Raw genomic sequence first — 27,514 nt, forward strand, 5'->3', positions numbered from 1 at the left:
CTGGACATAGGTCAAGTCTTAAGACATTATATTAAACTTTTGGGTCCGAGAATAATAATTTGTTTTATATCAAGTAATATCTTAATATAGAAAAAAAATACAGGTAAAAAAAAAAGTAACAACCTCAATTGAATACAGTAATAATAATAATTTCAGTGATTAAACAAAGTAATTAGTATGTGAAGATATATCAGAAGCCATGATTTTGTTTAAAGATTCTGAGGGCCATACAAAGTTCACCTGTTTTAAATGTCATATTATTCTGTTGCAGTCCTAAATTTGAATTTTGGACATGGTCCATTTTTATCTGCTTGCATGATCTTCCTTGTGTCACATGGATATCAGCAGGTGTTCTGTAGAATTCACTCCCAAAGGACATGTAACTTAAACTGCATGTACAAAAAGTTGATAAGAGACCTTTAAATTTATTATTAAGTTTATTTGTTCATCTGCATTTTCCCAGCCCCGTGATAGACATGATCTGTGTTGGGATAGGCATGATGCTCAGCACTGCACAAATAAACATTATTACAACAGGCAAAATGAAAATGAAAGAAAATACATTTCTGATAAAATAAATAAAGATGGATTACCCTGTTCTCTATTAAAGGTTCCCTGTTTCTTTAAGGGGTAGGTTATATAAGTTGAAAAAGTAAATTATTTAAGTTCCGTTAAATAAAGCACAAAGCCTAGTGACAGATTAGACAAAGCAAGAGAAGTATTAATAGCAAAGACAAAAAGACAACCAAGTCACCATACATGTACAGTACCAGTCAAAAGTTTGGACACACCTTCTCATTCAATGGTTTTTCTTTATTTATTTTTTTCTACATTGTAGATTAATATTGAAGACATCCAAACTATGAAGAAACACATATGGAATTATGTGGTAAACAAACAAATGCTCAACAAACCAGAATATGTTTTAGATTCTTCAAAGTAGTTGAATGAGAAGGTGTGTCCAAACTTTTGACTGGTACTGTAGTTGTAAACATTGTTTGCAGTATTTGACACTTTTTATTTCTTAATTAATACATATCAACCAAATACAATAAATTAAATAAAAAAAAAAAAATGCCATTAAACAATAAATGATTGGGGTTTGTCTTGAGATTTTGTTTACATGGAGATAACACATGGGATCCCTCCTGCGACCCCTACCGGCAGAGACGCCAACAGACGCCGGACTGATGACGTGGTCCGCTCTGTCTTCGACCAGAGCAGCAGTATGGCCGACCAGAGCAGGCAAATAAAACTCGCTGCAGCTAAGAAAAAGGTAAAGTATTTAACAATCAACCCGGCTGAATAACACGAGAAGGACTGGACTGTTTCTGTCTCTCCTCTGTAGGTTTTGCGTGGCCGGTGTTTTCTTTCGTTTCTCCGCGGAGCAGGGGTGTTGTCATTCCACGTCGTCCGACCTCTGCGCTGCCGCGGGTCCCGCCTCTCTGGCTCCTTGTGCGGCTTCAATGCGCAGAAGAGATCGGGGCTTCTATCTTGGCCTCTATTGATAGCATTAACTTTTCCCAGATTATGCTGACTATTTTTAGCTCTTTGAGGTTTTTTAAATCCCCCTACGCCGTGTAGCTAGTCAGTGAGTGAGTCAACATACACTCTTTGCCCAATGGTGTCACGTGTCTTACCAGCTAACGTTAAATATGCTTATTAGCAAACCTTAGCATGCTAGCTAGCTAGCGTCAACTAAGGCAAGTTAGCGTTAGCAATGTGGCTAACTAATGAATAGTTTGCTATTTATGAGTGTACATAAAAAAATACACAGCTTCTCTGCAGCTTTCTGGCACATTTATTTAAGGGGAATGGTCAACAAAGAAGAATACTAAAACAAACCAAAGCTAGCATTGTAGCACAGTGTGAATGACGGGGACTGTTGTGACAGCTGACACCCCCGTCCCCGTCCCGCTGGGTGCTATAGCTAGGTGTGTTAGGCTACTCCAAAAGATGCTCTTATCAGCTGTGAGGTGTTAGCTTCAGGAAGTGACTCGTCAGCTTTCTCTGCTCCTCTACATTGTTGGTGGATGAGTTCTTGTGGGGATGACATTTGTGCATTTCGCTGCCATTCAAACCCGGTGTTTTAGAAATGGCAGCTCCTGTCGTTGCCCTATGATTCCCTCTGGTCCCCCCCTGGACAGCTCACCAGGCACCATGACCAAACACACGCAGACAGAGTGTCTTTAGGTTTGCTTGGATGAACTATAAATAGATGATCACAGTTTTGCAGCAAGTTATCAATGTCATCTTGTTCAAAGTGATAGTCAATGACTTGTTACATTACATTACAGTCATTTAGCAGATGCTTTTATCCAAAGCGACTTACAATCAGTAGTATATTACATATCATTCACCCATTCACACACTGATGAAAGGGCTACCATGCAAGGTGCCACCATCAGACTCTAACTAACATTCATGCAACATCCAGTCCACACCGATGGCAAGCCTTCGGGAGCAACTTGGGGTTAAGTGTCTTGCCCAAGGACACATCGACTGCCGAAGCCGGGTATCGAACCACCGACCCTCTGATTGGAGAACTACCTTACTCTCCACTACGCCATTGTTGCCCATTGTTGGCTGTTGCTATGTATTTCAATCCACAATTGAAACCTGATCTTTGAATAGCTGTGAGCAGAGTGTGAGCAGTCCATCCCTGCTTCATCTCGGATCGTCTACCAATCCAGTTAGCTTGAAAAGTCCCTCCAGTGGTTAGAGATGACTTGTTATGATGCATGGCTCAGTAGGTTTGAAAGTTGGGGACTATTGCAAAGGCCCACTGCAATATTTGTGAGAAGAGGTAATACAATAAAGTGTTATTTTGTTAAAAAAAAGTCAGCAGAGGAGATTTCTTTCTTGCAGTAAAGAATTGCTTGCTGCACTTCTTACACGTCCATTTTTTCCTTTTCATATGTGCTGCTCAGCTGAAGGAGTTTCAGCAGAAGAGCTCCCCTGTAAGTGTGGGAGGAGAGAGGGGTGGAGGAGGAGGAGGAGGAGGAGGAGGAGGTGGTGGAGCAGGGGCCAAGAAGAAGAGGAAGGTGAAGGGACTGAGCCAACACGATGCACCTTCATCAGACAGAAACTCGCCAGACAATGTAAGTCTCCGACGCTCTTTAATCAAATAACAACTTCTCTTTGTGCTTGACAGTCGTTCTGTGTTTGTGTGTGTTATGTCTGGTTTCTTAAATCAAGTGTGATCCTGTAAAATAGATTTTCATTCTCAGAACAGTTTCCTATTTGTATTTTAAACACTGTTATAGCATTAGATAGCATTTGAACTCACAGATACGTTGGCTTTTTATAATAGGCAGACAACATTTATTGTTTTGTGTATGTAAATGTTATGCACATACACTCTGCAAACTATAAAAAAAGAACAGTTTTATAGTAACGTTGGGCTTGTGGAGCAGTATAAACCCGATAAAAAAGACAACAAGCCACATTCTTGTGGACAAAATCCCTCATTGTTTGTTTTCTCCAAATGGTAATGATTTGTTATGTCCTGCTTGGTCATTGATCAGAAAATATGTTGCCGCTTGAAATGATGGGGCGGATTTACTATCCAGTTGGCAAATGGTTTCCTTCTTGCTATCTAACATATGCGCCAATAACACAATGGCAGTATTGACACTTCTGCTGGCAAGATGACAGGGTGAAAATAATGTTTACCCAAGAAACAGAAGCACACTGTACAAGAGACGGAGGTAGTTTTTGCCCCTGACCATACACAGTAGCCTGAGTTAAAATGCATCAAAATTGAGATATTTTTTTTAAATTTACTGAAAATTTCAAGCAGTCATAGATGATTGAATGGTAAAGTCAATGTATATCAAGGCCTGCACATACACTCCATTTTTGTCTTAGATCTAACACATTTGTTATAAGTATGCATTTTGAGTGAATAATATTTGAGTATATTATTCTTGGCAACTGACCACCAGTTTTGCAAATTTGTTTGTGGGATAACAATCTTATTTTATAGGGCTTTTATGAAAGACATGTTCTAAAAACACATTAATATTACATACATTTTATATGCTTTTAAAGTGTCATCATCCTGACTAGTAATCTCGTCTGTGTTCTCTTTCTATTAATAGCTTCTTGTTTAATCCTTTATGCTGCTCTTATTAAGGGACAGAATGTGGACAGATGTGCAGGGACAGACTGATCCTTATCAAAACAGTAATGTTTATCTGATTAGCAAAAATTGATAATCATAATCGTGGAAGCACTGAATCACATTTTGGATGTTTTTAACATTAGAATGTCATAACATTTATTAGAATAAAGCCTTATCTTAATTAGAAATAATGTTGGGTAATGTGTTTTGGCTGGTGATTTTGGAAGACAGCAAAAAAGTCAGCCAAATGCATAGGTCGTTCCATTAAAATGTTGATTTGCTGCTCGTCACGACTATTACATTTAAAGATTAAGCACCCTCTACTTCCCTGTGGTCTGCATTTTGTGGTCTGCTTTAAAGGACGTATAAGCAAATTGAGAGAGCCCATGAGGAAACTCAGTTAGGCATGTGACTCCAGCACAGAGCTTTCACACACAGGGGCCGACATTCTTTCAGGTCAGTTTTCCACAGACCATGTCGGTCAGTAGTTTTAGAAGCCGAGTTGGAGTCTGGGCTAGTCACATTAACTCTGAGTCTTGTTGCTTGTTCTGATGCATTTCTTTTCCCCAAATGTGTGATTTTGGTTATTCAAGAGTGGATGGACTCATGCAATCTGAAGCTGAATAATGGATGCTGGCAATAACCAATTGAGTTCAGTTTTATGGCTCAGAGCATAGGAGACATTTTACAATAATTGGCTTGCGAGGGATGATGATCATTCATGTTATTAGGATTCCCAATTCTGCCTGCTTCTTACACAAACATAGTTAATTAATCCTGTAGGAAAGACAACACTATCTAAATTGGCTTTATATGCAAATTTGATTGTGTGTAGGCAAATGATTATTGATTTGGCACAGATTATGTTTGCAAGAGAAAATGTGAGCAAGTTAAGTGCGTAAGAGCGGATTGTAGAGGAAGCTGAAGCAATTTGAGAAATGCTGTGCCACCCCTGCACTATTATTCAGATTTAAGTTTTATTTGCTCTAGTAATTCACTTTTAATTCTGTTTGGGTTATTCTGATGCAGGCAATATTTGCTGACCTTTTGTGCCGGGCCTACTAGCCTTATACACACCCATGTTGTCACTTCTTAACCCCTTCCTAAGTTTTCTTGTAGCAGCTGCTTCTCTTTGCTCTTTGTTTGTCATTTTCTAAATCCTTCTCTCCCCTTTCACATCTCTTTCATTTCCCACCCTTGGTTCTTCCTTCCTGAAGTTTGACTGTTTTCTGAAAGCACTTAGTCAAAGCAATGGAGTAGTCCAACCTCCTTATGGCAACAGTCAGGTGAGCCTCTGTCGCTCTCTCTCTCTTTCACTTGTTTGTTTTTGCCCTCCCTTTTTTTCTCTGTCTCTGCATCCTTCTGCTGTAAATCGCTGCTTCTCATGTAGCATTCGATTTTCTATCTTGCTTCCCCATTCTTACCTCAAGTGCACGTTTTCTTTTTTTGTCACACAGACTAGAAAGCATGGGATGGATTTGAGTGCAAATTCTTGTATCAGTACTTTTATGGTGCATTAATGGTTAAGAGTTTTATCCCAGTGTTGTTGGTGATCTTCTAGAGTTCAGCGTCTTATGTAGAAGTATACACAGTGTAAGAGTCTCACTAGTTGCATGGCTGTGTTATCTGCATCTGGTGCATAAAGCAGGCATGATTCTGGGCAAACAAGAAATGTACAGTACCAGTCAAAAGTTTGGACACACCTTCTCATTCAACTACTTTGAAGAATCTAAAATATAAAACATATTCTGGTTTGTTGAGCATTTCTTTGTTTACCACATAATTCCATATGTGTTCCTTCATAGTTTGGATGTCTTCAATATTAATCTGCAATGTAGTTTCATTTTTCCTCCGTCTTCTCATAGCTAGCTTTGTGTTTATTTGTTGTTTTTTCCACTGCCTGATTTAGATGCTTACAGATGTCTTGCTTGCATAAGCTTTAAAGTCAGAGTGATTGTAAAAAAAGATGGTTCATTTGTCATTAATTCAATTCAATGTTGTTATTTACACAGCATAGTCTGAGTTCTTTCAGTGCTTTCATACTACGTTTCAGAGAGAGCCATGGGTAACAGTGTTGGAAAAATTGGGCATTGTGTAACAGCTTTCTTGCAACAGCTCTCACCATAAGTACCAGAGCCTGTTATTAGTGCTCTGTAGCTATTTACCACAATAATGATACCATCAGAGGCCATCCATTTTCTTTTAACACTCTTATGTCCTCCAAGACTGTGGACTATCATGCAATAATCTGGACATATAAAAGACATAATTGCGTCAACTGAGCTATAACATTACAAGATTCAGTACAGTAATCAAGTAATGTCCTTGCACGTAAAAGCATATAACGTTTGAGACATCTTTGTGGTCTCTGTGTTGCTCTTTCATCATAACTGCTCTTGTTCTTGGCATTAAACCAGTGTGTGCATTTTTTGTGTATGTGTCACCTCAGGCCTTTGCTGAAATGGAGGCCATCGGGTCTTCAGTTCCCCAGGTGCTGGAGGACCAGAAGGGCGAGCTGGGTCACGGCTCACCCGTGTCTAACCCCGCTAGCTCTAACGCTGCTACTAACCCTGAGTCTGTTGGTCACAACACTGACCTCCAGGTGTGTGTCTCTTTCTGTCATTTTCTCCCGCTTTGTCTTTCTCTCTCTCTGAAATCTTATGTTGTCTTGTGATTCTTACTCCTGTATGTCCTCCACTTCTAAGATTATATGCCTTAGCATAATGGCTCTAAAAAGTTTATATCTAGGTGCTTTTTACTTCGTATATGTGTGACAAAAACAACAGATCCTCTCTTTGTTTGGGATGTGCTTTATCATCATGCAAATTCTTTAAATCAAATGTATCACTTTTATTCTTCTGTTTTCCTTCTCTGCCTGTTTGTCTGTCTACATCTAACTAAATTTTCCTATTTTGATCTGACTCTCTTTCTGCAGGACTATCCCGATACCAACGGCAATGAGAGTTTGACAGAAGAAAATAGGTGAGTTTCCTGATTTTTTTTTTTTTGATTTTTTTTCACTGCCCATGACACACCCTTTTATCTTTTTATGGAAACAAACACTAAATACAAACAGAGGTTATATATGAATGTAAAATGATTGCAGTCATAACTGAAAAGCTACTGCAGAATTTGCCTGCCAAGGTTTTGCACTATGATGGTAAAGACAATATGATTATAATATGTCCATATAGATTTATTGAAACTAAGGGCTTGGAAAAACCTTTGGAAACAGCTTATTCAACAATGTCAATTCATCATCAACACATTTAATATTTGTGCTGCATGTTAGAGACTACTTTATTATCGTAACATTTGTCATAAATAAGGTATAATAAGCAATACTACTGTGGCAACATATCCTACTACTCTAGCCATTGATTACTAATTTAACATAGTGAACTACATGGTTAATGTGTGTGTGATTGATTATTTATGTCTGTTATCCTGCAGACCACTGTCTTCCACAGAGAGCCTGCGACAGCTCTCACAGCAACTGAACGGCCTCGTCTCTGGGGTACAATTTTAGGACCACTAATGTCCATTCTCTCTGTCTCTGTCTTTCTCTCTCACACACAAACACACACGCGCACACACATTTCTTTGTCATACAGTGTTTTAACAATAAAACCCCATCACTGATATGTACTTTCATTTGGGGTGTGCTGCATCTATTTTTAGCAGGAATGCACTGGAGGCATTTTCATATTTACCAGTTGTCCCCAATCGCCTCAAGCACACTGACTGCTCCAACTGGTGCACCAGCTTTTTGTATTTCCTCTGAACTTGGTTTGGTTTAGTTATGCCCAGTTGGCAGCAAATCCCAAAGTGTGCTTTTTGTCAGGTTCCTGAGACACAGTTTACAGTGACCTTTTATCTGCTGAGTAAAAGGATTCATAAGATGAGTATAGACTTGTGTAATGCTGGTGTAGTAGTATATCTTTTTAAAACACAATAAGCACACTGTTTTATAGAACATTTGAGAAATAAATATGTTAAGGTATTGTTGCCCCACTTAGTTGTGAAATGCAGGTGTTATCACTGCTGACTAAACAGATAAACTTGACACATGATTCATATGTGTGGAACATGCATTAATGTGCTTTGTCTGTGTCATTCTAGTCATCTGCTGCATATGTGAATGGGGACAGTCCACCTTCTGGTGGTGAGAGAGAGCTGGAGGTAAGATAGAAATCTAATATTTTGTATAAACAGAAAGCCAAAGTTAGAAGTCAGTCAAGTCATGGTCAGGTTACAATATTATGTTAATACTATGCAATTTACCAAGTGAGCCTTGAGCTTGAATTTATCATAATGTGATGCGACCAATGGAGGTGGATGATTTATTTGTTCATGTCTGCCAGAGTAGATGCCTGAAAAAGAAGAAAATTACAAAAAGCAACACTTTTTTTCAAGACAAATGTCAGTTTATAGGTGTTAAGTGGTTTTTCTGTTGAGTTTAACAACCATCATGTATTTTATGGGATATTTTGTTTAATTTCTCAGTACTTAAACCAAATTTTACTCCACTTGAAAAGGTGCTATTGTTTTCCTCTTTGTTTGACTTTTGCAATGCACCTTATCCTTCTCCTTTCTTTTTTTTGTTTCATTCTTTCCCGGATGCATGTGTGCATGTGATAGGGTCGTAACCAGGAGCTGGCAGCCGCCCTGGAGTCCAGCAAGCTAACAAACTCTCAGTTAAATACCAGGCTAGACCAGCTGGTAAGAAGCTATTTGTGTGTGTGTGTGTGTGTGTCCAGTGTGTGTGTGTGTGTGTGTGTGTGTGTGTGTGTGTGTGTGTGTGTGTGTGTGTGTGTGTGTGTGTCCAGTGTGTGTGTGCGTGTGTGCGTGTGTGCGTGTGTGTGTGTGTGTGGCCACATTTGCCTTATCAGTGCATGTACTGTATGCATGATGCATGTCATCTTGAGTAACCACACACTGAAATAAGTTATGCATGGTCTACATGTTTTTTAAATGTATCTATCAGATCAGTTGACTAAAATGCTTTTCTACAAAGTGTAACCTCTGCATAAGGAACAATATGAGCACACTTCGGTCAGCTGTCATAACCTGATGGTAGATGCCTTTATGTTTGCACACTAACAGTAATAAGCTCAAAGCTTCAAATCAAGCTTAAAGGTTAGCATAACATAGATAACAGAACAGGTTTATCATAGAATCGTGGTTGTTTTCCAGGGATAGAGTTGCTGCATGGGTGTTGAAAGAAATGTTGATCTTTCCCAAACTTATATATTTATCCTTTTGGTTTGGCAGGCACAGCAATCTCAGGGGCTCTCCGATCAGCTACAAAAGGTAAACAGGTTTTTTTCTCTCTCTCTGTCTGTTCATTCCTGTCTTAATTAATCTAGTCTGCGGAATTTTCACTTCCTTCCCTCGTGATTCCTGAGTTTTGTTATTTTTCTTCATTCAGGAGCGAAAAGAATTTGAACAGAGATTTTCAAAAGAGCAGGGAGGCATGCGGGAGCAATTACAGGTAACCTTTTTAACCAAACGCATACATGGAATTGTATCTAATAGTGCATTTTTAGAATGTCTGAAACTGTGTCATAGCAGAACATTTTTTTTAAATCCTCATTGTTCTGACATGTGATTGTATCAGTATGAATGTCAGAGTTTATAGTGCCACCCTGATATAAAATGGATTGAAATGTGATCAGAGAACATGCCCTCCCCAATGCTCACCCTGGCAAGAATGAATGATGTTGTCAATCTAGCAAGGCTGAAGGACTAAACGTAATTACTCTGTATCCATTCTTATTTAGTTAATGTTGTTATTTAATGAGGGACTTGAAGTAAAATCATTGACATTATCTAGTCTCACGTTGTTGTTGTTGTTGTTGTTTGTCTGTTCTCTCCCAAGGTTCACATCCAGACCATTGGAATACTGGTATCAGAGAAATCTGAGTTACAAACAGCACTGCAATACACACAACAGGCTGCACGGCAGAAAGCAGGTGTGTGTGTGTGCTTTGCAATCTGCTGTACATGCATTTGAATGAAAAATATTCATATTGGCAAGACCTTAGTTAACAGTTTGGATGTGTGTCTTTCTTTGTGTCTGTGTGTGTAGCTGAAGCCGAGGAGTTGAATAACCGCCTGCAGGCAACAAAGCAGAGAGTGTCAGAGCTGGAGAGAACTCTCTCCTCTGTCTCAACACAGCAGAAACAGTTTGAAAAGGTAACACACATTGCACTAATCATTCAGAATTCATATAAAAAAGTTTAATCCAGATACAGTATACAACATACGACAAACTTAAGTAACTCACAATGAGCAGCATGCTTGTAAAACAGACCAAAACAGTCAAATGCAAAAGCATATACCTCCATTCTACATTTGAAATGTCTGTATCATGCATGTTTTTTTAATTTTTAATACATTTTCCTTTTTGTCTCCAGCACAACAAAGAGTTTGAAAAGGAGAGAGACAGCCTGAGGCTAGAGGTGTTTAGACTAAAGTAAGTCACTTTACCCTAGAATAAACAAGGAGATGTATTTCCTAATATTTCCACAGTAGAAGATAAATGGTATTTAGAGTCCCATCAAATTATTTGCAACCCAACAGATGGCACACAGAATTCTCCAAAGTCCTCTTAAAACCTGGTAGTCAAGATGAACAATATCTGCATATATGTGTGTTCACAGTAATTTGAGTGAGGAGTCGAAGCAGCAGAACTCGGAGCTGTCAGAGAAGATAAAGCTGAGCACACAGGAGAACGGAGCAATGAGGCTGGAGGTGGAAGATCTTCGCAAGAGACTCGAGATAGCTGACCTCATGTTGCAACAGGTACATTAAGACACAGACACAACAAATATACTAATCTTCCTCTTAAAAAAATATTGGGAGTGTTGGATCAACTCCACAGCTAATCTAGAGCAAAAAGCAAATGTTTGGGATTAGTTACAATCTGAAGCCCTTAATGTTTGTTTGCCGACAATGCAGCCAGATGTGATGTTTTTCCATGTATTACCTGCATTTCACTCCAATATTTGTCCTTTTTTTTTTCTCTAGTGCTCCAATCAGTCAGATCCCACCAGTGCCAACCAGCAGGTCCAGTTACTGCTGGGAGAGAAGCAGCAGCTGGAGGAACATAATCACCAGGTCTGTGTACAAGGACCTTTCTCTTTCAGTTATCTGCATTTTGTCACGCTATTGCCAGTCCATGTGGATATTCATTTAAAAAGTTTTGAGTTTGTGCAAAGTGGGTGGATATTATTTTTTTAAGTGTGTGGCTCTTTAGCAGATAAACTATGAATCTATCTAAACTTTTGCTAGTTTTCCTCATATGACTAAGAATTATGTCTTAACACCACCCCCTGCTTAATGTTTTTGATGTTGTAGCTGATGGAGTCAATTGCCCAGCTGCAAACAGAGAGGGATTGCTATGCAGAGCAGATCCAGGAGGAGGGTCGTGTATGGAAGGATAAGACAGAACAGCTGCTGACACAGGTGAGCTATTCAGTAACATCAGCATAGACATATGGTTTATCATTGCTTTGAAAGTAAAGAAAACTGTATGGTCTTTGTTGTTGTTGTTTTTATATTTTTTTGGTTTTAAACAAATTATTCATTGTTGTCTGCGAAGGTGTCTTTGGTGGCAGAGGAGAGGGACAGAAACATTAACCGAGTCCAGGAACTGGAAGACAGCATCACGGAGCTAAAAAATGCTGCAGGTAAGAGGCTCACACATGTTGCCCTTCTTCCTTTTCCCGGCTTTTTGGCAGCTCCTTCCTTGAGCTGCCTACTTACCTTTGGTAAATAAGCTTTCTGATTGCCTGACTTGTCCTCCAGAAGTGTACACCTGATAAGGTGCTTCTGGGATCAAGAAGAACTAACTTCAGAGGGAAAGAGGACTGAAGCAAAGTGATGTGCAGCCAAAATGTTGCCTACAGACTGATGTTTGACACTATTGTTAATGTCAAAGTCTCCCCATTAAAGAATGAATGATGTTGCGAGGTTTTACTTTTATTCTCAAGTATTCACATAGTTTAAAAAGTTTAAAACTTAACACATATGTATTTGTATGGTAATCATTTTTTTAGCATAATCTTAAAAGCTTTAGTATATATTAACTGCAGCATTCTACATACCGGTAACACGCTGGTGAGTTACTGCAGTCTGATTTATTTTTCTCTAGCAGAATTATTAAACCTGATCACTATCATCTTCTTCTCCTCCTCCAGTGTTGTTGTCCCAGGAGAGAGAGGCCCTGGATAATGCAGCGCCTCAGTCCTCAGGGCCATCAGAGAGTGAGGTGGCTCTGCAGGAGGCCCTCAACACTCTACATCAGGAGAAAGATGCTCTTATCGCACAGTACCAGGCACAGGTATGAATTACATTGACACATGCTTGAGCAGTCTTGTTTTAGCCAATATGTAGTTCATTTCTTTTGTTTATTATGGAATTCTATGTGATGCAGAGTCTTATTATTGTCATGTAACATTTGAAAGGTTCACCAATCGATTTGTTCTTATACATAATGTCTCAAATATTAATAGTAATCTTAGTAAAGTTTCTTTAATCTGCCTCTCATATTTCCCCCAGCTGCGAGATAACGAGCAGCTGAGCCGCATGTGTGCAGAGCAGGAGACGCGTCTGGGGGAGATGGAGCAGCAGGTGGAGAGACAAGTCCAGGAGGTAGACGACCGCCGGCGCATGTTGGAGGATGTGCAGTCAGACAAGGCCACTATTAGCCGTGCTCTCACCCAGAACCGAACGCTGAAGGACCAGCTGGCTGAGCTACAGAATGGTTTTGTCAAACTGGTGAGGCTGAAAATCTAACCATCCTAACCTAATCTGTGCTTTTAATGACACATTTTAAAAGTCCATTTCATTTCACTGTGTCCTATATCTTTTCTTCTTCCTACAACCTTCTGGCCTTCTTGCCTTAAATACATTTTGTGTCTGAATTAATTTTTTCATGTCTTATTTTGATTTTGTTCTAAGGTCTGATTTATTTCTCTGTAACAATAACTTGACAAAGGTTTTATTAGGAAAGTACATTCATAGCAAGTATTATCTCAGAGGGTGAGTTCTGTCTCCAAGCCAAAACTCCTGTTACTCCTTCATTTGTACAGACTAATGAGAACATGGAGCTGACCACTGCCATCCAGTCAGAGCAACATGTGAAAAAGGAGCTGGCTCGCAGAATGGGTGAACTGCAAGAGGAGCTGCACGACGTCAAGGAGCAGGTACGGCTGAACAGAAAAACACTCTCAATGACAAACACTATTCTGCTGGTGGATTTTCATGTTACTTTTTCTTATATGTTTTTAGACATTTTTTAATATTTCTCTTCTGCCATACACATACCACTGCATTAACACATTAGAAAGAAATACAAAATATTTGTCTGACAATGGCGTGGTTTTCTGCTTCCTCCTGGTATTCATTTTCCTCTTTGTTCCCTTTGCTCCAGCTGGAACTGAAAAGTAAGGACATCCTGGGTCTGATGGAGCAGAGGGACCAGGTAGTGGCCCACCTGCAGCAATACTGTGCAGGCTACCAGACCCTGGCCTCGGAGAGGGAACAGGTCCACCACCAGTATCTGCAGCAGATCCAGCTCATGGACCGGCTGCAGCACGACGAAAGCCAGGGCCGTGTGCAACTGGAGATCAGTCACAATCAGCTCAAGCAGACGCAGGTGTGTATTTCAGGAATAAGGCCTTGTTCACATTACCATTGTCAAAGTATGAAAAACCTAAAATGCATGTTGAGGATGCCTAAAAGGTCTGGAGTCTGTTTGTTTTGAATGACTCTCTGTCTCCCCCTACAGGAGCATTTGGACATGTTAGTCAAAGACAACGAGCAGCTGAAGGCTGAGGTGAAGGAGCTGCTCAACAGCTCAACTCTGGTCACATCATCCAGAGACCAAGGTAAGATCTGTCTCTTACTGGTATATTGGTACTTGTTAAGCCTTTGTCTTCTACTTCCATTGTTGAAGCTCATCTTCTCAAGCCTGTCACCTTGTCACTCCGTCACTTAGGCGATGGAGTGGAGAGCCAGTCCCTGCAAGAGAGCCCAGATAAATCCTCCTCCTTAGTCATCCCAGAAGACTTTGAGAGCCAGAAAGAGATGGTGAGGATGGTGATGAATGTTCTTCACAAAAAAACTGAAAATTGTAAAGATATTCTTTAAGGATTTGCTGATTTCCTTTACTTTATTACTCATTATGAAAGCCTCAATCAAGTTTAAATTAGACACTCACATGATGCATCTGGTGCCATGCCGGTTTGAATTATTTATTCCTAAAAAATAATTATGCAGAAAAAAAATATATAAGTGACTTTGAAACCTCAATGACGTCAGATTCATTTTATCGACATACGAGGCGGAGGTTTTCTTTCGTCTTATTCAGCCGCTCCCTTGCTACGTCCTCACCACCACCCTTCCTCCCCCGACAGGAGGAGTTTATCCGGGAAGCCTTGGCTCAGGTGGAGGCAGAGAGGGACGAGGCCAGAAGGCAACTGGAGGAGGAACACAGGCTCCACATGGCTGCCAGGCACCAGGCCGCTCTGGCCCTCAGCCTTGAGAACCAACACCACAGCTACACACCTGTTCACGACCATCATCCCGAGCACGACCACCCTCAGGGCCAACACAGTCACTGTGAACACGGCCACGAGCATTCAGGTGAGGAAGACTAGACGGCTTGTTTGTGTGCAAGCGTGCAAATGTTTTTACAAAGAAATGTCGAGAATATGTGTCTCAAGAATAGAGCAATAAATATGTGTGTTACTAAATTCTTCTTAACATAGTATTGACTGATTTATATTCTAAAGTTACTTGTAATTATATAGATAAAAAAGTATCTGGAGGCATTATCTTTATCAGCTATATACTATCCTCTTCCCAGAAGGAGGAGTACCAGTGGAAGTTCATCAGGCCCTGCAAGCTGCCATGGATAAGCTTCAGCAGCGTTTCACCTCCCTCATGAGAGAGAAAGCCGACCTGAAGGAGAGGGTGGAGGAGCTGGAGCACCGCTGCATCCAGCTGTCTGGAGAGACCGACACTATAGGTGAGACGGAAGGATATTTCTGTTGTATTGCTTTATTTAGCTTTAGTTGAGTGCAATACTTTGTCGGAAAGATAGAAAAGTCTTCATCACTGTACTCATTTCTGTTACTACATTCTCCGTCTGTCGTCCAGGGGAGTACATCGCTCTGTACCAGAGTCAGCGGGCCATCATGAAGCAGAAACACCAGGAGAAGGAGCAGTACATCAGCATGCTGGCCCAGGACAAGGAGGAGATGAAAGTACGAGCATTTTTTTAAATGACCATCAGTGCAGTCCATTGTACTCCCATACGATGTTTGTCATGTTGGATGCTTTTGCTCAGTTTTCCATCATTGTTTCTCCGTTGTCCATCAGGCGAAGCTTGCAGAGCTGCAGGATCTGGTCATGAGGCTGGTGGCTGAGAGGAACGACTGGTACAGCCGCTACACCGGAGCTGTGGCCAGCGCAGGCACGGTGAACCCCGACCTGCTTCCTGTCGGGGAGGATCACATTCACTCAGAGCACCACGCACACACGCATCCTAATGCTGACAGTGGAGAAGGTAGGCACAAACAATACTACTGTGTGTGCACCCTCTCGGGCCACATCTGTCCAATATGTTGAATTGGACCTAGTTTTCTACATTTTGCTGTTGTTTTTTGTATTTAGAATTAAAATGCCACTTGCTCTTGTTTTAAAGAATAAAAGTCTTTTAAATGTTGTCTTTTTTATATATTAAATATAACTCCACCATGCTGCTTTTCCTCTCTTTCTCTCTCTCTCTGCTGCAGAAGCCATGGAGATCATTCCTCTGTCAGAGCCCACCACAGGCCTGGAAGCCCCCTCGTCCCAGACGCTGTCGAGCGGTTCAACCCAGACTGACTCCAAGCCCATGGGGCCCAAAGAGGACGGCACAGCTCAGCAGATCATGCAGCTGCTCCAGGAGATCCAGAACCCCCAGGGAGCACTAAGATCACCCCCCTTCCTCGGGGAGAACCCATGCATCCCCTTCTTCTACCGGCCTGACGAGCAGGACGAAGTCAAGATCCTGGTGGTGTGAGGTGTGGGTGTGACTGAGGCTGGCGTGCGTCCGTGTGTATGTATATGAGATATTGGATATGTCTTGAAGACTGGGGAATATTAAAACACCACAGTATACCATGTTTGTAGCTTGTTGATCATATTCACAAACACTTCTCAAGAAATATGACACCCTGCAACACTGGTCACAGATATCTGAATGTCTTTGACCCAGTTACATTAAAATGCCCCCCCTCCCTGCTCTGTGTGTTGGCACACATATGTGCATGGTTATAAGGAGAGTATTTTCTATTTTTTGTTTTTATGGGGTTCTTTGTTTATGATGCTCTTCCCAGAGAGATAACCAGAATTTCTTAATGCAATCTGTTTATTCTCCATACCACCATTTTTAATCACCATTTCCCCACTCGTCTCCCATTTTACACATAAGTGCAATAAAGGGGCCATATATTCTGAACCCTTGCTGATAAAATACTTCAAAAGCTGTCGTAAATGTGTGCAACGTCAGTGTAAACCTCAGTTTTACACAATCCACTGTACAAATGCCAAAAAAAAAAGGAGCATCGCGTTTGAATGTAATAACCAGAATATCTACCCGTATGTTTGTGTAATGTGAGGAGAACTGATGATGGTGAATGAGTGCAGGAGGAGAAGAGAGGCAGAGGACGATGTAAGTTTAAGTCAGATCGAGAGACTGAGTGCACAAACTAGCCTTTGAACTGTAGGCGCTGTTCTGTTTCAGAGTCAAGAGGTTGCTAGTTACAAGGTAAGATTCAAGAAAGACGGAGGCAGGTTTCGTAGATTGGTACTGTTCCCTAAAATGACCCTTCCTCCACCTTTTTTGTCTTCTTCCTCCAAACACTGAAAATAAGTCTCATTTTTGTACAGTGTGAAATGATAATATATGTGAAACGATTGTGTTGTGATGTCAAACATCCTGTTCGACTGAGAGAAGTCGCCGCCGTTATGAAAAGGTAGTTTCTAAAGTCACTAGAGGGATAGATGCAATTTATAGATCCCATGAAAACATATTAGTCAAGGTTATGAAGGCATTATTTTCAGAGTGTTATTCAGATAAATGATAGAGCTTGGGCTGTTGGTTTTGGTCTGCTTTCCACTTTATTATTTTCTCTATCTTAGCGTGATAGATACTGGAGGAAGTTACAGGAAGTATGGTGTGAAAATACACCCATAAGTCATCTCTCTTCTTCAAATGTTCTCTAACCTGAAGCATTTGGCTGGTCTCATCACAAATGTCCACATTTTTTTTTTGGTTTGTTTATGTACCTAGCTGCTCAACTCTAACTGAACCCTAATTAAAATTTCATGGGGTCTTTAAGTTTCTCAACAAACTGACACTATTGATAAGAGCTTGTTCTCTTCTGTTACATCTGCTTGTATTTCCACATATCAAAGCTGAATTAATGCACATCCTTTACAACTGGACTGTGTGAGTGTACGTGACGCGCGCGTGTGTGTGTGATCCAAACTGTTTGCTTTTCAGCCGAAGTTGCATCTGTTGTATTTTTTTGTAGAGTACTATCAGATTATATAAGTATGATTGCACTAAAACTGTACAAAGATTCCCATTCGGCTCCTTCCTCTGTGGCTGGCTGGACAGTGACGTTTCTACCACAGAGCCCCTCAGCTGGCTTAATGATTTCTGTTGAGGAAGAGGGGAATCCTATGAAGCCACAGTCTTAAGCTGAGGGTTCCAGTTGAAGCTAATTCATTGAAAGTGTGTTGGTGTGTGTGTGTGTGTGTGTGTGTGCATCGTTGCACTCGGAGGATGAATTGTAAATATGAACAGAAGGTGACATTAATGAGATTGCTCACTCCAAAAGATTGTGATGTTAATCCCAAATGCATTGGACCAATCAGTTTCCAAAACTAGTCGAAATATTTGTATTTAGATTGTGATACTCTGGTATTGGCAACACTTGAGTAAATCTTTTGGGCATTGAAAACAAAAATAAAAGGTGAGATCCCAACATAAGGACCTTTTTATTCTTAAACTTAACCCTCTAGCTTGAAGGGAGAGATGCTCATATTCACAAATGTAGACTGGAGGATGGATTGATTGATGGATTGATTGACAACTTCACCGTAGAGCTCTTTCCCTTTTCAACTAGCAACCAAGAGCTTTGCTATCACAGTTTATTTAAGCTTCATTTCAGATTAAATCACGCTAGAGGCCTCTGTTTTTTAGGAGTCTTCTCATGATTTTAATATGCAAGGACATGAGGGTCATACAAAAAATCCCAGTGACTGCTTTAGGAGGTATTTTAACCTTCTCATTTGGATGTCTTTGAATTTTAAGACTGTCTCTGTTGTGTTTACATTGAGGTAGAGGACACATTTATTCACTTGTTAAATAGCACACTTGATATTTATCACAAAATGCAACGGGGCAGAAGGCGTTCTGGTATTTTAAACCTATTCTAGAAATGAAAATGTAATATGCGGAGGCCATATGTACTTTACAGGTGTAAAGTGTTCTTTACAGGCAAAGTTAACAGCGCAGCGTCTACACTAAACCACAGCACCTTGTTAGTAACAGGTGGTTTTGGAATACATTTACTTGAATCATTCTTGATTTAAAATATTCCATCGCTTCTTAGCATTCTGTCACTTTTTGGTTTTCCTTTTGAAAAATGCCACAAAATATGATTTATTTTTCTTCCTTCATATTGTTTCTGGTTAGACCAAGAGTATAATATACAATTAAATCCATTTAGTGTAGTTTCGGGGCTTGTAAAAAAACAATTAAGACAATGTGGATAAAATGAATTCCCACACTCTCTGATTCACTGTTAAATATGTTATGCGTGATGAAACAAATAGCAATGAGAAAGCATTTATTGTCTTTACTGTAAAAGTAAAGGTGGTGTATATACTGTAACTGTGTAACATATTGTATATTCATTATGACTGGTGTGTGTGGGGGGGGAAAAGCTGCTCTGCCACGTTTACTGGCAGTGTGGACTGTGTGTCGTTGGCGGTTACTGGCTGGCTGTGATTTAATACAAAGATTGACTAAAAAAAGAGGAAATATTCTATTTATTTGGAATACGTTAGTATCTCAACTAATCAGTTTTAATGTAAAATAGAAGTCACTTTTGGATGGAAATGAAGGATCATTCAGAGAACTGATTTGTTCGAGGGCTGCTTCTGACAGAAGCTTTCTGATTTGTTTTTTCTCCTTGAGTAATATTTTCTCTCCTTCTCCTGAATAAAACTGATTGAGCAACTTGAACACATTGTGTCTCCGTTTCTTCATTACTTTCATCCAAACTTTGGCAGTAGAGATACACCAGGTCGGTTTGACCTGTCTAAGTAGGAAAAGCACAAGTGTTGCTAATAACATTAACGATGGCTCCATGTGACAGTGAGCCAACATGCACAGTAATGGAAGCAGCTGAATGGAGTTCAGCCATCGTTTGAACTCCGTTTGATTACTTACACCTGTGCCTTTTTTCTCTGTGACAAAAGGCCTGCTCCTTTGCTCACTCATGATCACAGTTAGATACCAAACACTCAGAGAAACTTTCATTTAGGATGTTTGCAATTTTAAACCATCTTTCATATTAACAAACATTTTCTTATTAGTTTGGTAGATTTGGATTTCAAGCTCATATTTCTGATGGAAAAAGTTTGAAAACGTTTTAGCTTTCACATAAATATACTTTATGACTTAATTACTTTCAACTAAATGTTAGATGTTGTAGACATATTTTTATTATTGATTAATTTACTGGTTATTTTACTCGATTGAATCGTTTGATCTAATAAATATCAGAAAATAGTGTAAATTTAATTTTATTTATTTATTTAAGTTCATAAAAAAAGAAAACATCTCTGATGATTAGATTATATATCAAAAAAACACTGCAAATATTTGCATTTGAGAAGCTCAACAAAATTAACTCTTCAGCTCTACAAATATTCCATATGCCATATGTTAATAGCAGTTGGTCAAACATCTGTGCAACATTTTGGTTTAGAAGAACTTACAAAAAATAATAACATTCCTATCAGCCTCAGCTGTAGTTTGTTTTTAGTGCTAATTGTAATTGAATTTGCAAAAAAATTAACCGAAATGGACTTATCAAATGCAGCTTGAATGGTTAAAACCTTTTCAGCCACTGTGGAGATATCAATGTCTAAAGTTTAGAAAAATGTCTTGCCGGAAAATTTTAGGGTGTAGGTATCAAGGAGTATGAGTAGGTTGTAGTAGATGTAAGTGGGTGATTTCAACATGTTGAACCAGGGAAATGTACATTAGACATTCGCACTAAAGTTAAAAACATTGCTTAGAACATAAACCCTGAGTACAGTATCAGAGCTGTTAGCATGGCTGTAGACGAGATCGGTTGTTTTTGTTGAAAGTACTTTTAAAATTCAGTTCACCTCCCTCACCACATGCAGTGTATCTCCTCTGAGAAGAAGAAGAAGACAAAGAGAAAAATTAATTTAGTACACTGAGGTTTTTTAATGTGTTTACAAAGCACAGCCGCTCTGCAAGATAAAGTCATGGTTCCACCCACAGCACTTTAAACAAGATGCAGGACCTGGTTGCTGCAGGAGTTCACACATTCACACAGTCCCTGTCTGCTCGTTTACACACACAGAGAAGCAAGAAAAACACAAAAGAAAAAAAAAAACTGCTACCAGCTTTAGTATCAAACAACCTGCAACTGCATTACACATTTTTATACGTTTTTCAAATATTTCCTTATACACATACTCATTTATTCATAATAATTTAAATATTAAGCAGACTAAATTCTCTAGACAGTGGAAGTACAAGTCCCATAAGATGCACCACACATATACAATATAACACATTAAGATATGTCCATAATAAACTATTTACTTTTAAAACATAAGTACAATATGCTTTGTTTGTATTTCTGTTGCAGTTGTGGAGAATTCAGATGCACAAGGGGTCACAGAAGTAGTTTCTAGATGGCTAAGATGACATCAGTTGAGGTACAGAGATGGGTTTTTGTGGATGGTGAGTTAGGATTTTTTGTTTGGGGGCCAAAATACATCACACTGACAGGGTGAGAAGATGGGTTGAACTCACAAGCTCTCAGACAGCGATGTGAGGGTGAAACAGGAGGAGCGTTTTGATAGTGTTATGCATAGACTGTGGCTGTTTTCATGTTCTCACTCACCACCGTGACCACTGAGAGAAGGAAGAAAAGAAAAAGAGGAAAAAAAACAAAATAAATGGCAGATCATAAACCTGGATGAAATGCTGAAAGTTGTCCTGTCAGTACATCAGAGGATTTGATGCATAATGTAATTGATAGCTGACTCAGGGATACACTTTCCCATTTGGGGCAGCATTCCCTCTGAATAAATAGGATGTATAAGGGGATATCTAACAGTCTTAGGGTGCAACCCAGGCCACATATTCCCCTCCTCTCATTGAAAAATGTGCTCTGATTTTTGTTTGACTGGTGTCATGCAGCTGTTTAAGGGATAGTCTATATATTGCACTTTCTATTTAGTTCCCGCCTTGATAAGATAACACAGTGAGAATGTTTTATTTGAAGAGGAGAGGAGGAAAGTGGGAAAAGTGGCATGGGAGGCGCCTCTTTAAGCCAAAAAAAAAAAAAAAAAAAAAAAGATTAGGAAACCATTTTCTTTGTTGCATAGGTTCTGTGGAAGCACAGACAACAGTGTTTTTGAGAGGTGGTTATTTGAACTATTTGGCGGCTCACTGATTCAATTACACATGAAAGTTATAACACAGGTGAATTTAGTGACAGTGAGGCCTTTACAACAGGTCCCCCATGAAGATCACTGCAGTCCTAGTGCAAGGGCAGAAAGAAGAGGAGGAGGAGGGGGGGAAAAAGAAAAAAGAGATGCAGCTCCTGTGTGTTCAGGCATATGAGGGCAATGAGTCTGTATGTGGTCCTTATTTCGTTCAAGCCCTCCTCCCTCATAGGAGTTAAGTGAGTGATAGAGCAGTCTGTTTCATAGTGATGTGTGAAAACCAGTTTTAAAGGAGAGGAGCTAAAAGGGAGGATGGAGGGGTTTCTTCTTCACCTTTAGCCTGAAATGCTGTGAGGGAAGCATTTTTCCCACATAACTTCACAGAGAGCTGACTTCCAGGACCATTTTTACCCCCCAAAAAATGATCTAGTTTCCAGATGCTCAAAAAGAATAAAAACATGTATTGTTACCAAAATCATTGAACTGAATGGTGTTCAAAAGTAGCTACCAATTTCTTTAAAAACTCTGCTCTGAAGACGTTTGATTTAAAAACGTTTTCTTCAGGCATGACCATCATTACAAAATAAGTAAGTGACACAAACATTTTAGTGAGAAAAACAGGGGGAAAAAACAAGGAACATAAGATAAAACAAGTTAAGATAAGTCAGTCAGCAGCAAGAAATACCCATCAAAAAGGCTGGAGTATAATGTAATACTCAGGCAAAGTGTCATGCTTAGCTTGCTCCCACCTTAAGTGTAATAGCAGGAGCACATATTCTGTATGTATTTGTATATATATATATGTATATGTATATGTGTGTGTTTATGAAAGCAGTGTACATGCACATGTGCGCATACACTCAAAAATGTATGATTTATTGGATATTCTCTACGTAGTTTATTTAAATTCTGAGGGTTCAGCATGTTTGTATGTCAGTCATGCAGGTGTGTTTCAAGTATTCTGTATCTCTGTGGGAAACAGAGGAGGGGGGGAGCAGGAGGAGGGAGCCAGCTCGGTCGGGTGTGGCAGAATACAACAGGAAGGTGGCACTGTTGTCCATGGACACTCATCCAGAGGTGGGACGGGCGGAGGGAAGGAGGAGCTTAGAGGTCTAGTGGGTTGGAGAAGGTGGGGGTCTCCGACTGCCATGGACATACAAACGCACAGAAACAGATAGAAAGAAGAGAGGACGGGAACAAGTTGGATTAGTGTTTTCTAGGTGTTTGCATCCTCCATTTATCTCCAAGTTAAGGTTTATACTTACATGTTGTTATTTCAGGTTGCCCCATGTGTTTTTATCATGCAAATAAATACAATATCTTCACTCACACAGACAGCCACTTATATCATGAAATAACACATGGAAGGAAACCCAAAAAACAAGACTCAGCTGTTTAACCTGCTTCTAGTCTTTATGCTAAGCTAAGCTAACCGGGTGCAGGCGGTTGCTACATATTTACTGTACAGAAAATGATCACTTTTCTAATCTAACTCTTGGCAAGGAAGCAAATAAATATATTTCCCAAAATGAACAAACTATTCATTTAAAAAACTTATTTTAAACTTTTTTGTTTTCTGATAGTGCCAACACATTTGAGGTTTTTACCCCTTAAAACGTACTAAATTAACCTCTACTCTTTCCTGAGGTTGCATATGTCTATAAGTTGCAAGTAATGCAACCAAAGAGAGATGTTCCCCACTCAGATTGTTCTGATTAAATCGTTTTTAAAGGCCTGGAAATGTAAACAATCCCGTATTTCCCTGGAAAAAAAAAGGTTGGTTGATAAGTGAGCAGTGTTACCTGCACACATGCTAATATTTACAGATGCCATGACTTTAAACGACAACGTCAGACACTCACAGACAAAGTTATGGATGAGTGGGATGTCATGGCATAAATACGTCACATACAACACTGACACAAAAACAACAATAATCCTTAAATAAGACAGTTGAATCCTGTCTAACCTGCTGTAATCTGAAAAAAGTTCCTCTTTCACAAGACATTTTAACACATTCTGAAATACTGACACCACTTTAATAAATAAATCATTGAATCGACTTCAAAATCAGCTCAAACACTGATGCAAACACACACACCCCTCTGAGCTGGGTGTGTGTTTGCCCATGCAGCACTCTGAGAAGAGAAAAGAAAAGTGAGAAAAAGAAAAATGTCATGCAGTGAAAGGATTCCTACTGAGAGGAAGAGAAAGAAGAAAAGTGGTCATGATGATGATGACGATGATGGACAGTACCCAACGTACCAGAAATGTTAGTCCTCATTTGTCAGTGATAGTGATTCTGTAGAAGGAACCATAGTCATGTGTGGGACAGAGGTGTGGTGAGGGAAAGAGGGTTGAAGAGGAGGAAGAGAGAAAAGGAGTGCGAACAGTTACAGTGCAGGAAAAGACCAATGTTACATGTGCTCAGCTCTCACTTTGGACATACCAGAATAAACAAATCAGTAATGATTCTGAGTAAGAGTTTTGTGTTTTCACTTTTCAGGGCTGTATTTTCCTGTGAGAGCTTTGCTCAGCAACGTCAGCGTCTCCTACTTTAATAGAGGCAAGCTGCTACTCTGACACTGAACAGGTCCAGGACAAAAAAAAAAGTTAGCTAGCTCACAAACACAGGCAAGCACAAGGCAGATACAGTTAATGGAGAACCAAAAATAAAACCCCCCTTTAACGCTCATTCCAGTCACAGACTTGCTTTGAAGCACACATTTCTTAACTATTCAGACGAGGACAGTGGTGAGGTGGGTGTAAGCAATGAATAGTGGAGTGTTAGATATCACTGGTGATGGTTGACCGGGTGCTGAAAGTTCAAAGTGGTGGCAGTCAAGGTAAATAATCCATTGGTTATGAGTTAAATCACTGTCTATCCATCTATTAAGGGATCTCTATCGATCTATTCTTCTATTCATCTATCCTCTATCACAACCAGAGCTCTCCACTTTCATTTACCTCCTTTTTTCCCTCATCCAGGTGTCTTCACATCCCCCTTAGTAACAGAGAGTATCCACACTTCAGGTTGGATAGCTATGGTTTCCATGATAAAACCTACTGTGACAGGTTTACAATATGTTCGTGTGAGGAAAGGGTTGTTTGCTTGAAAGGCCTGTCACGTTTTCACTCACCTAGGCACACTGGGGGGTGCGCGGTTAGGCCGGGAGGGCACATTGGGTGGTGGCCCGCTATAGGGGTCAGGAGAAGCCCCCGGGCGAGAGGGAACAGGGGGTCCACCGGCGGGAGGAGGCCCAGGTGGAGGCCCACGAGAGACCGGGCGGCCCGGAGGTCCCGGTGGGGCCCTGCGGTTTGGAGTTGGACTGGTGGCTGGAGACCTGGAGGAGACATGAACCACTGCGTTAACGAAAATAAAACAACCAATCTGATAATAACCAGCAATGCTCATATTTTACTTGATGGTTCAATATTGACCCAAATAAAAAAATCATGCAGCCAGGAGTCATCCACTGGAGGTGGCATGTTGGTGGTTACCGTGGTTGTGCTGATGTCACCGATGATGCCGAGGGCCTCGTCCCTTACCTTCCTCCTAAGTTGCCGCGCTGCACCTGCAGCCAGGAGTCATCCACTGGAGGTGGCATGTTGGTGGTTACCGTGGTTGTGCTGATGTCACCGATGATGCCGAGGGCCTCCCGCAGGGCGTGGTACATCCGCAGCATCTCGTCACGATGGTGGGCCTGCTCCTGAGACTCCTCCATCAGCGTGTTCTGGTCACCGCACGAGTACAGCTGGGCCAGCAGCTCTGCGTTGATGAACTCTTTAGTCTGGACAAAATGACAGAGATTATCGGGATGAAAGTTAAAATAAATAAATAGATATATATAATTCTGAGCTGTTTACACTAGCTTTAAGCAGCTAATAATACATAATTAAAACTATTCATGACAAAATTTGTTTTAATCCATAACAATACAATCTTTTATTTCCTTATCATTTAAATTGTGTGTTTTTATGAAGATAAAAAAACATAAAAAATGACTGTAACAAAGTTATAGAATTTCTGATGGGTTGCTGACTTCAGAGCAGTTGAAATGACTTTTGGGACGGTGGCAAAAAAAAGAAATTGTCCGGATCCTTGTAAACCAGCTGCTATAATGAAACAACAAAGGGTTGTGTATCTGCCAATATGGGTCATCAATGATCGGCCATTAGTATCTGTAAAAAAATCGTGGTCAGAGATCTCTAAAAGTTATATTTGCTCCCTTTTTTCTTTTGTCCGATCTGTGATGTATATATATTATATAAATCTGAAAGAGCTAACTCACGTTGTTAATCATGAGGTGCATGATGGTCTTCGGCATCAAGTCCCGGACGGTCTTGTTGACGATGGCCATGTAGGAGTCAACCAGGTTACGAATGGTCTCCACCTGCCGCTCCAGCTGAGGGTCCATGCTGTGCATTATGTTGTCAGAGCCATTTTCATCACCGCCGTCACTCTGGAGCCGAATAAGGGAGGAGGGACAGAGAGGACATATAGAGTTCAACTTCAGTTTAGCTTAAACAAGAAAAGAGAGAAACAGAGACTGTAGATACAACATACAAGATAAAAGGTGAAGAAGACGGTTAACACATAGAGTTCTTAAATAATTGTTTGAGGATTATAACTTATAAAAGACACAAAAGTGCTGACAAAGCAGAATGCAGACCAAAATAACATACCTTTCCTTCCTTATCCTATAAGGTCAAACAGCGATGAGCAAAACAGACATTGAAAGAGGACAGATACAGTATCACATGAGAGACCTGACAACATATAAATAGACTCCAAATAAACATCACAACAACTCATGTAATCAGCCTAATTTAAGTTTATGCGATTTATCAAGGTTAATAATGTATTGTGATTTTGCATATGGTTTCATACTGCTTGCAATCAATCCAATGGTTAAAACGGAAATATCTACTTAATATATAATATTCTTTAATATACTGTATGTATGCATAAAACAAACGCTTTGAAAAAAATCTTACCATGACCCGTTCAGGATAAACTCCAGCTCTGAGGAAGGAGGCCTTCCAGGCATCGATGTCTTCCTGACTCTCACAGGCCAGCTCCAGCTGACGGTAGTCCTTATACACGTTTCTGCAGACACACAATGCTGATTTGATGATCTTCATTTTGTTTTTATATATATTATTCTTTTATACCCCAATTGTGTCACTTGTGCAGCTGTATATCCTTATACCAGTGGTGAAAAGCAACTATCTATATTTACTCAATTGCTGAGGCTTAATTTTTTGGCTTCTTTATACTTTTTTTTTTACTCCCCTGTATTTATTTAACAGCTATGGTTACTTATCAAACTGTCATTTGAGTTTTGACATACAAAACACATCATCATTTTGTAGATTGAACTACACAGCAGTGTATAAAGCTCTTTAATAACAAATGAATAATAAAAAAGAAATGTTTTACTCTGTAAATTCTACATTATTCAATTAATGCTTGGATGTTAATGCTTAAAAAAATATCCAATAATATAATAATATGACACTGAGAAGGGCCATTATGAACAATTAGTACTTTTACTTTCAAACACACTTTGTAGCCAATACTTTGGGAACTCATTTTAAAAA

General features: G+C 39.9%; 2 protein-coding genes across 4 annotated transcripts in view; one reads left to right on the plus strand and one right to left on the minus strand.

Moving 5' to 3' along the window:
- Positions 1 to 1,167: 1,167 nt before the first annotated feature.
- On the plus strand, positions 1,168 to 19,433 carry golga2 (golgin A2). Of its 2 annotated transcripts, XM_054612154.1 has the most exons (27): positions 1,168 to 1,276; positions 2,931 to 3,101; positions 6,576 to 6,728; positions 7,062 to 7,108; positions 7,580 to 7,643; positions 8,249 to 8,308; positions 8,768 to 8,848; positions 9,401 to 9,439; positions 9,558 to 9,620; positions 10,008 to 10,101; positions 10,218 to 10,324; positions 10,546 to 10,604; positions 10,792 to 10,933; positions 11,159 to 11,248; positions 11,489 to 11,596; positions 11,733 to 11,820; positions 12,331 to 12,473; positions 12,692 to 12,910; positions 13,225 to 13,338; positions 13,566 to 13,790; positions 13,923 to 14,022; positions 14,133 to 14,224; positions 14,551 to 14,779; positions 15,003 to 15,164; positions 15,296 to 15,402; positions 15,518 to 15,704; positions 15,934 to 19,433. In XM_054612154.1, exons 1-27 carry the CDS (start codon positions 1,229 to 1,231, stop codon positions 16,200 to 16,202), a joined length of 3,261 nt encoding a protein of 1,086 aa, XP_054468129.1. In that variant the 5' UTR covers positions 1,168 to 1,228; the 3' UTR covers positions 16,203 to 19,433. The 2 variants fall into 2 exon arrangements, with proteins under 2 accessions (XP_054468129.1, XP_054468130.1); XM_054612155.1 differs by lacking the exon at positions 6,576 to 6,728.
- A 3,552-nt stretch (positions 19,434 to 22,985) lies between these two features.
- Positions 22,986 to 27,514, minus strand: part of dnm1a (dynamin 1a) — a 47,321-nt gene continuing 42,792 nt past the window's right edge. For both annotated transcript variants that reach the window (XM_054611893.1, XM_054611892.1), the window contains exons 17-22: positions 26,909 to 27,020; positions 26,597 to 26,611; positions 26,203 to 26,373; positions 25,460 to 25,701; positions 25,051 to 25,254; positions 22,986 to 23,053 (exon numbers count right to left, since the gene is read on the minus strand). In XM_054611893.1, the coding sequence (XP_054467868.1) occupies positions 23,023 to 23,053; positions 25,051 to 25,254; positions 25,460 to 25,701; positions 26,203 to 26,373; positions 26,597 to 26,611; positions 26,909 to 27,020 (775 nt within the window). In that variant the 3' untranslated portion in view covers positions 22,986 to 23,022. The remainder of the gene's footprint in view (positions 23,054 to 25,050; positions 25,255 to 25,459; positions 25,702 to 26,202; positions 26,374 to 26,596; positions 26,612 to 26,908; positions 27,021 to 27,514) is intronic.

Source organism: Anoplopoma fimbria, chromosome 14 (genome assembly GCF_027596085.1).
Source record: "Anoplopoma fimbria isolate UVic2021 breed Golden Eagle Sablefish chromosome 14, Afim_UVic_2022, whole genome shotgun sequence".
Taxonomy (NCBI): Eukaryota; Metazoa; Chordata; class Actinopteri; order Perciformes; family Anoplopomatidae; genus Anoplopoma; species Anoplopoma fimbria.

Bases quoted from the DNA above. Each gene is read 5' to 3' on its own strand.
- golga2 (XM_054612154.1), top strand. From the start codon at position 1,229: ATGGCCGACCAGAGCAGGCAAATAAAACTCGCTGCAGCTAAGAAAAAG. The intron at 11,597-11,732 runs GTGAGCTATTCA...TTGTCTGCGAAG, and splicing joins CAGAACAGCTGCTGACACAG to GTGTCTTTGGTGGCAGAGGA. The intron at 13,339-13,565 runs GTACGGCTGAAC...CCTTTGCTCCAG, and splicing joins TGCACGACGTCAAGGAGCAG to CTGGAACTGAAAAGTAAGGA.